The sequence below is a fragment of the Lipotes vexillifer genome, unplaced genomic scaffold, assembly GCF_000442215.2.
Source record: "Lipotes vexillifer unplaced genomic scaffold, Lipotes_vexillifer_v1.1 scaffold261, whole genome shotgun sequence".
NCBI lineage: Eukaryota > Metazoa > Chordata > Mammalia > Artiodactyla > Lipotidae > Lipotes > Lipotes vexillifer.
Window position 1 is genome coordinate 483,695 of NW_006778216.1, and position 9,872 is coordinate 493,566.

A 9,872-nucleotide genomic window follows, 5' to 3' on the forward strand; every position below is an offset into this window, starting at 1 on the left:
CCTGCGCGTCCGGAGCCTGTGCTCCGCAACGGGAGAGGCCATAGCAGTGAGAGGCCCGCGTACCGCAAAAAAAAAAAAAAAAAAAAGTCCTATTTATTATGGACAATTTCAAACATACACAAAAGTCAAGAAAAGAATATAAGGAATCTCCATTCATCCATCCCATCAGTTATCAACATCATGCTTTTCTTATTTCTTTTGCATCCCCCAAACCATTTTTGTCTGTGTATTTTCAAGCAAATCCCAGATATTGTTATTTCACCCATAGAATTTAGTTTTCTTAATTACTTATTATCATTTAATACCGATTTCATATTTAGATGTCCCAAATTGTCTGAGAAATTACTTTTTAAAGTTGGTTCGTTTGAAACCAGATGCAAGCAAGGTGACGTGTTTCTGAAGACTTTGGTTCTCTCACTGCGCCCCTCCCCCCTTCTTTCTGCCTGGCATAGCATTTTTGCATATAGTGGGTCGCTTCTGTGGCAGACTCACGTGCTGGATTTTTCTGATTGCATCTTGTTGTATCCTTAACTTGTTTCTCTGTTCCCCCTGTTTCCTGTGCCCTGGTTGTCAGCCCTTGAGACTTGATTAGGATCATGGTCTAGGTGGTTCTGTGTACTTCCTTTTACATCACAGCCTGAGGAGTGCAGCAGACTGCCCTCCTTTTAGTACTAAGATTCATCAGGGTTCAGGTGGAGTTGCTGAGTCCCTCCATTACTAAGTTCCCCGTCACTCTGCCTCCGAGTGTTCTTGATGGAGGATGGCATCTTGTGACGGCGGTTACTGAGTGAGACCCAGGATTTCATGGGCGGTAGTCAAGTGGGGAGCATCTTCTTACACCGTTCTTTCAGGGCAATCATTATGCACAGTTTCTCATTTGTTTCAGATGGTGGTAACCTCAATATCCGTAAATAATACGCTTCTATTCTTATTTACAGATTTGTCAACTTTAAATACCATTACACTTTCTTTAAAAATAAAATTTATTTATTTATTTATTTATTTATGGCTGCGCTAGGTCTTCGTTGCTGCATGTGAGTTTTCTCTAGTTGCGGCGAGCAGCGGCTCCTTTTAGTTGCGGTGCCCGGGCTTCTCACTGTGGTGGCTTCTCGTTGCAGAGCGCGGGCTCTAGGCGTGCGGGCTTCAGTAGTTGTGGCGTGCAGGCTCAGTAGCTGTGGCTCACGGGCTCTAGAGTGCAGGCTCAGTAGTTGTGGCGCACGGGCTTAGTTGCTCTGCGGCATGTGGGATCGTCCCGGACCAGGGCTCGAACCCGTGTCCCCTGCATTGGCAGGCAGATTCTTAACCACTGCGCCACCAGGGAAGTCCCTGAGAACTACTTTAGTTCTTACCCACTGTGCCACCAGGGGTGTCCCACCATAACACTTTTTAAAAAGATAAACATTTAAAAAGGCAGAGCTCACATAAAAGAATCGTGCAAAAGTGCATTTAAAAATGAACCCTTTGCCAGTTTTAGGTTTTCAGTCTACAGGTACTGAGTTATTGATGGTGTCAGGTGTCTAGGTATTTTTTGGATCCTTAGAAAGCCCATGTTCTCAATTGGGAAACTGAGGCAGAGTGGGGACTATTTTGTTTTGTTCTTGAAGCAAATATCACAACCCATGTCTGATAATCTCTGATAATATTTTACTCTGAATTATAACTATTTGTATACAAAGCTGTATGAAGCAATAAAAATTTAGTTTCACAGTTAATGAATCACTTCTATTAAAAATAATAAAATTACACAAAAAGGAAGAAACTTAACCAGAAAATAAATTAGCTTGTACAATATGTGAAAACATTTGTAAGGAACTTACTATCTGCCAGGTACTGTTCTTGGTGTTGGGGATACAAAGTTAAAGTTCTTATGCTCCTGGAGCTTTCATTCTAGGGGGGGAGAACAAAGGATATTTAAGTAAATGAAAATATGTGTAGTTCCAGGCCAGTGGTAAGTGCTATGAAGAAATGGGAAGTAATGTTAGGGGACAGAGTGAAAGAGTTGGAGGAGGGCTGTTTTAGGTCAGGGAAAGCTTCTTGGTGTAGGTAACATCAGAGCAGAGACCCAAATGAAGGGAGGGACCAGGACATGATAAAGCTCAAGGGAGGGGCATTCTAGACAGAGAGAATAAGTGCAAAGGCCCTGAGGCAGGATGAGCTTAGGGGCTTCCGAGATCGAAAGAGGAGACAGAGTGGCTGAGTACAGTGAGCTAGAAGGACAGAGGGAGGGGAGGAGATGGGATAGGTCTGCAGAGGCCAGATTGTCATAAAATCTGGCGTTTCTGAAGGCCGTATTAACAGATGGGGACGTATTATAGGAGGTCAGGAACTGTTGATGTTGAAGACGAACACACAGGGCTTCCCTGGTGGCGCAGTGGTTAAGAATCCGCCTGCCCATGCAGGGGACACGGGTTCGAGCCCTGGTCCGGGAAGATCCCACGTGCCGCGGAGCAACTAAGCCCGTGAGCCACAACTACTGAGCCCGCGCCGTAGAGCCTGCGAGCCCAACTACTGAAGCCTGTGCGCCTAGAGCCCGTGCTCTGCAACAAGTGAAGCCACCGCAGTGAGAAGCCCGCGCAACGCAAGGAGTAGAAGGCCCTGCTCGCCACAACTAGCAAAAGCCCGCGCACAGCAACGAAGACCCAACGCAGCCAAAAATAAATAAATAAAATAAGTAAATTTATTAAAACACACACACACACACACACACACAAAACCCTTTTATTTTTCCAAATATAAATGCAAAACAGGCTTGTAGAACATTTAGTAAACGTAGGAAAATATAGAAAATAAAATAGAAATCATTCTTGGAGATGACTACTGTTAATATTTTACACCCTGCCCCCTGGTATTTATTCTATCTATGTATATATACACACAGTTTATATATTTTATATTATTTATAACATGGATTTTCAATGTTTGCATTTTATATAGCATGAAATATTACACAATATTTTTATATAATGCATGTAGCATATAACATATAAAGTGTATTGAAATATTTCTGTTTAAATATTTTATATAGTTATTTAAAGTATTATATATTATATATAAATATATATTGTATGTTATATATAGTTATATAAAATGTTTTATGTAGTTATATGTGTAACCATATACAATACTGTATATCTATGAAATATCATTACAAATACGTATATATAAAACATATTGTTTAAAGTATACAATATTTTATATATAAATATGTATATATGTAGAATATACATGGAAAATTTATATATAAATGTTGTAGTGTTTACATAAATATACCACAAATATAAAAAAATACATATAAATGTTTCATATTTTTTAACATCTCATATGTTAATATATGATAGATTAGTGCACTATATACTATATCAATCAATATTATACATAATTATATTACATATTAATTTCCTATATTTAATATATTTAATCAGTAGAAGTAGTATATCTGTAACCTATTTATATAAGTAGGTTTATATTTATATAAGTTGCAAATAAGTAAATACATGCATGTGCAATGTAGTATATAATTTGTACTATACAAATATACTTATATAGTAATATATTTATTATTATTTATACAGCATATCTTCTGTTTTAGGCATAGTTCAGATTTCTGCTTTCTAAGTAGCATAAAATGTTGTAACATGTAAATACAAAATTTAAAATATAAAAATATACATAATATTATGTATAATACATCTCCTGTTAAATATACCTGGGTCAGAATCCTACATCCTAAAATGTTTATTTTGTATCATGAGAGACTTTTCCTGTAAATGTTATTAATAAGATGAATTATTGGTGTAAGTAAAGTGCTCAGCACGTAGTAAGTACTATATAAATGGTAGCTATTATTACTATTAATTATTATCACTAATAGACTATTGAATGTTGATTGTGTCAAGTATCACACTTTATCGCACTTTATGCTTTAGATGCCCTATGTCATTTAATTTTTGTTTTAGTCCTATTATCTCCATTTTCCTGATGAAGCAACCCAAGGCCTAGAAGGGTTAAGCCCCTGCCTGACGGGGCTTATGAGTGTGGTATGGAATGCCCTGTACATGTGGGGAATTTAGCAGTTCTCCAGTTCTGCTGTTTTACTTGGTCCTGGGATCCTTGCAATTATTTTTAAAAGCACTGTTGGTTTTCTGAGTGTTTGCCGCTCTGGTGCAATCCTGGTGGCGGGTGGGGCGCGTGCGGTTAGATCCCCTGCAACTCACACGGGGGTGTTTCCACTCTTCTCGCCACAGAAGGATTTACTCCTCATTGAAATTCCCAGCAGCACCACATGGCTCTGCTCCAGTAAGACAGATGTGGAGAAAGTGATGACCAGGGAGATCTGCCAGAATTACCTGGAGAAGAGAGCAGGGAGGCTGCCAGAGGCCTGCGCCGAGGCCTTGGCCATGGCCGCCTGCCTCTGCCTGCGGAGGCGCAATGCCAGCCTGGCGGAGGTGAGCCTAATGTTCAGCCTTCCCCCAGCGATGAGCCCTGTCCTGCGACAGCAGGGCCTCACTTCCCCGGCTGCATGGGTCTGCTTTACCAGGGGCTCTGTCACGATCCTTTTACCGATGCCTTTACGGAGAAGTGATTTCATACACCAGGGCCATATTTGTTTGCAAACAGCAGTATCTGCTGGAGCTCCCAGCAGCCAAACTGGAGTCTGGTCCTGAGGGTGCCCAGGACCACACCCTCGGATATAACAGAAGTCCGTCTGCTTTCTCTCAATGGGCTTTATTTCTCCTCCTCTCTGTAGGCCCCTTCTCATTCCCTCCATCCTCTTGGTCAGGGGATACAGCCGTATTCATTTACATGGCATGGTTCTGTCTTCACTGAGCGGCCCAATTCCAGCCTCTTAGTGAGAGAAACTGATTGGCTTAGCTAGGGTCAGCTGTCTACCTGTTGTCCTATCAGGTAAGGTGGGGGTCTGGTATATAAACCCGGTGGCCAGGGGGTCAAGCCTGGAAGGTGGAAGGGCCAGGTTCCAGAGAAAAGGATCATTCCTTAACCCATGGACTAGGCAGACATCAACCACCACAGAGGGTAAAACATTTTCCTATGGACAGGATGTGCAGAGGGGGTTTCCATGGTAACAGGTGTAAGTTTGGGCACCAACTTTACTAGGCCTTTCTAAGTACAAAATAACTGTCTGAGAGGGCTCATAGAGATCGTCCCACGGAGTGATTTTCAAGTGGTTTCTGACAGAGAGGGGCTCCTTGGGAGTACCTTTTGGCAGGAAGAGGGCTGTGGATGGCTGCAGGCCCCACCCATGACTCCAACCAGACATCCACTGTCACTTTTCATAATTGTATTGGGTTCTCAGTATTTTATCTGAGGAAAGGGTTTGGTAGCTGAAAAAAAAAAATCTTCAAACACCCCTGTTAGGGCTTCCCTGGTGGCGCGGTGGTTGAGAGTCCGCCTGCCGATGCAGGGGACACGGGTTCGTGCCCCGGTTCAGGAAGATCCCACGTGCCGCAGAGTGGCTGGGCCTGTGGGCCATGGCCACTGAGCCTGCGCGTCCGGAGCCTGTGCTCCGCAACGGGAGAGGCCACAGCAGTGAGAGGCCCGCGTACTGCAAAAAACAACAACAACAAAAAACACCACTGCTATAGCCCAACCCTCCCCTTTTACAGATGGAGATGTTGAGGCCAAAAGAGGGGGAGATGAGGCCAGAGGGAGTTTCTGTCAGAGCCCTCTGGACTCCTGGCTCAGCCCCAGGTCTACCCTCTTGCACCAGGACATGGCAGGAGCTAGAGACCAAGTCACCGCTCTCTGTCTAGGCTGTGCTCCAGCTGCCCGTGTGCCACAGTGTTCAGTCACTCATTCAGCAGTGGTGTGCTGGGCCCCAGGGATATATCGGGGAACAAGGCAGGCCCACTTCCACTTTCCTGGAGTTCACAGACATTGTGCAGTAACCATCTGGTGAGCGCTGGTGTAGCATATTATGGGGGCCCCACCTAGGACTTTCCCAAGGAAGTGATGTGTAAGCAGATGGAGAGCAATCGAAGCAGAAGGAACAATTCATGCAAATAGCCTGAGTTGAGAGAGAGCTTAGCGAGGTCAAGGGCCTGGAATAAGGTCAGAGTGGCTAGAACACAGAGTACCTGGGGCAGAGTGGCTTGTGATGAGGCTGCTGGGGAAGGAGGAGCCCGACAACAGAGGGCTTTGCAGCCACAGTCAGGACTTTGAGGAAGTCACTGGGGGTATTAAGCAGGGGCAGGACATAATCAGACTTATGTTTTGAAAAGATCTCTCTCCCTCAACCACTTATTCTTTCATTCCTTCATTCATTTTACTCTTTTGTTCAGTGTATCACTTAAAGTACATTCAGAGAAGCTGCTATAATGAGGAGACTCCAAGTGAGTTAAAAGCTTGTTCTGTTTAACTCAACAGTTTGAATGTAGGCAGTCCAGAGCTGATGTCACAGTGCCGCAGTATTGGGGATTTGGGCTCCTGTATCGTTGCTCTGCTACCCTTATCATGTGACTTCCACTTTGGAATCCAAGAAGGCTGCTCTAGCTCAGGCCATCACATCTGCATTCCAGCCACTAAAAGGGGGTTAAAAAGGAGAACATTTACCCTTCCTCGTAAGAGTGTGACCTGGAAATGCACATATCACTTTTTCTCCCATAGGCCAGAACCTAGGCCAGAACCTAGTTATGTAGTTCCGTAGTTTTTAGCTTGGTAAGTATTTATTGGGCGTATATTGTGAAGATTTATCTCAAAAGGTGACATTTGAACTGGGCCTTGAAGCATGAGGAAGCATTTGCTGTGTAGAATAAAGGGGACAGGGCACTTTCATATACAAAGAGGAATGAAAATGGTCATTGTCTGCAGTATTCCACAACCAAGCTAGGAAGATGAGAGATCGGCAGGGTCATGGCCTTGAAGAGAAGCAGACTTGGGTTTAGTGGTCACAGCTCTGCCACTCACTGACTGGGTGACCTTAGGCAGGGAACTTAACCTCTCTGATCTTTTAATTTTTTATTTCTAAAAAGTGATTTACATTATGTGTCAAATGTGCTTTGTAAATTGCAAGTCACTGAGCAAATGAAATTTGTTAATTTTACTAAGGGTAGGTTTGTGTGCCATTTATGTGTGTGTCTGTGTGTGTGTGTAAAGAAGAAATATTCCTTCCCTGCCTGCCTCTAATTTTACTAACCTCCCTAACCAGAAAAGCCCTCAAGGGCAATATCTATATTACTTAGGGCATTTCTAGCTGAAAGTGATAGAAACTCAACTCGAATTATTAGATTCGACCCACAGACACACATGTAACCACGTAACAGAGAAGGAAGCAGGGAGCCTATGAATGAGAGGATGAATGATTTATTGGTCATTTAACCAAACTGCAGGCAGGATAGGTATTGCTGGGGCAGCTAGACCCAGGGTCTCAACCAGCAAAGGTAAAAATATCTGTATCTCTGTCTCTGTCTGTCTCTCTGTCTCTCTGTCTGTCTGTCTGTCTGTCTCTGTCTCTCTCTGTCTCTGTCTCTGTCTCTGTCTCTGTCTCTCTCTCTCTCTCTCTCTCTCTCTCTCTCTCTCTCTCCCTGGGAGACCTGGTAGATTTTTAATTTCAGGAAAAGTTCTCGGCGAGTGCTCTTGTCTCTCTTCCCCAAGGTGTGCGGCTCTGTGGCTGCTGTGGAAGAGCAGCTGAGACGTCAGGAGACGTCGCTCCCTTGGAGTGGTCTTTCTGAGCACACGGGCTCTTCCTCCAATACCCCAGAAGAAACGGATGACGTGGACAATTCCAGCTTCGAAGCCTCCTGCTGCATGAGGGAGGCACCCTGGGCCGGGGCTGCCGACTCGCCTCCCCCCCCAGCGGATGGAGAAAGCGAGCTGCCGGCTGGTGGGACGCTGGAAGCTGACTCCTCCTCTGAGGCCCGCGCCAGTCCAGAACCTCCCCAGGATGGTAAGCGTGGGATCTGAGTCCTTATACACTCTCATTTATGTCCCCAACTCAGCCTGTCATTTATTCCTTCTCTCCCGCATTCACACGTTCATTTGCTTATCCAGCTGTTCACTTGCCAGCTGGCCGTGCCAAGAGAGTCATCCTCCCTCTGCCCCGGCCCCCGATGTCGAGTCCCTCACTCAGTCCTGTCCACTGACCTAGGTATCCCTCGGATCCATCTGCTTCCCTGCATTGCCCGTCCCCGTCCCCCTACCCCTCATCTAAGCTACTCTGCTCTTGCTGGATGACCCCACAGCCTCCCTGTGGCCTCCCTGATCTGCTCTGGCCCCTCACCAGTTCTTCCAGGGGCCAGCCAGAGTGGTTTTTAAAAACAACTCATGTCACCCCTCGTTTAAAGCCCTTCTGTGGTTCCCCAGTGCACTTAGAGACCAAGTAAAAACTCTCCCTTGGGACCAGCAAAGCCCCTTGTGGTCTGTCGCCGGCCACCTCTCTATCCTCACTTCACACCTTGCCAGCTGCTTCCAAAGATGGCTTCTATTTCTGACTCTGGGGTCCAAACACACCAGGTTTCCTTCTGAAATAAAAATTCGGAAGAGGCCTTTACAGTTCAGCGTCCTCATCCCCTGGTAAACGTGGCTCTGTGAATGTCTCAGGCTCTGACCTTTCCTGTTGTTCCTCCTCCCACATGGAGGTGAGTGGAAGAGAGAGAGAGTGCAAGCTTCATTCTAACATTGCCCCCCACCCCCAGGGGAGAAGCATGGAAGCCCTTCCTCTCTGAAAGGTGGGGGCTGGTGACGGGCCTTCCCTGAAAAGGCAGAAGCAATGACAATGCTCATTCCGCTCAGGGCCTGATTCAGAAGTCCGATTTAAGTGAAAAACTCTGACCAAGTCTGACTTTCTAAGAATTGTAACAACTGTTTCCAAATACCTTTTGTTGAAGTTCTTTACTTTCCATTGAATGTCAGCTACAGAGACTTCGTGGAAAATTGAGATCAATGAGGCCAAAAAGAAACTGATGGAGAATATCCGGCTCTACAAAGAAGAGAAACTGGATAGCATTGAGCTTTTTGGCCCCTGATGACTCGAACACAGTTGAGGACCCTCGTCCTCCATTGGAAAAATGAACGTCAGTCGAGAAAAAGATCTAAGGAAGAATCAAAATCTCTCAGGAAACACCAAACATCAGCTTCCCTTGGGTGGCGGCAGAGACACTTCCATTTTACCAGAGTGAGTTAGGCGAGACGGGACCTCAGCTTTCAGAGACGCAAAAATCCATGAAGTCCTCTTCCTTTCTGAGATTTGTCAATCAGAGCTCTGGGTTATCAGGATACTGAAGGGGAAACCCTGATACATGAGCCCAGGATTTGGGCGATTTTGTGGTTGCGGGGAGCATGTGACGATAACCACCCCGATAGATGCCATTGCCTGGCTCTCCCCGTTGACAACCGACTGAGCATTCTGAGCGCTGATGGAACTTTGCAAAGCTAAGATCTCTGGGTAATATTTGCCACCAACTGCCTGCAAACTTCCATGACCTTTACATGAAAGACTTTCAACTTGTGTCCCATTTCGGTTCTTCACTCCCTCATCAAGGTCTCAAGTTTTACAAATGCCAGACACCTGGCAGAAGGCTCTGGAGGTTTTCTGCTTTCTCTTTCAGAAATATTGCAACCCACAGATATTTATTTAATGCCCACTCTGCACCTTTATCCTCCCATTCCACTAATGCTAATATTTTAAATGGAGTTTTTATTTAGAGAATATGTATTATTTATGGCTGGATGAAGAACTAGGAGAACTAGGTTCATGTTTGATTCTGCTGCTAATTTAATTTCTGGAACCTCAGTTTCCTTGTAAGTGACATGCACTCATCCTCCCTCCCTGGGCTGTTGGAGGGGAACGGGTGAGACATGGCTACAGAAGTACTTTGAAAATGCACTTGTCCTGTTTTAAATAAATCTTTAAAAAG

At 44.9% G+C, this 9,872-nt stretch overlaps 1 protein-coding gene across 2 annotated transcripts in view; it reads left to right on the forward strand.

The window, feature by feature from the left end:
- The window catches only part of IRAK2 (interleukin 1 receptor associated kinase 2), a 58,325-nt gene extending 48,453 nt beyond the window's left edge, over positions 1-9,872 (forward strand). The window contains exons 11-13 of one of the 2 annotated variants that reach the window (XM_007451545.1): positions 4,245-4,445; positions 7,612-7,903; positions 8,869-9,872. In XM_007451545.1, coding sequence (XP_007451607.1) covers positions 4,245-4,445; positions 7,612-7,903; positions 8,869-8,981 — 606 coding nt within the window. In that variant the 3' untranslated portion in view covers positions 8,982-9,872. The remainder of the gene's footprint in view (positions 1-4,244; positions 4,446-7,611; positions 7,904-8,868) is intronic. The other variant, XM_007451546.1, reaches the window with a different exon arrangement.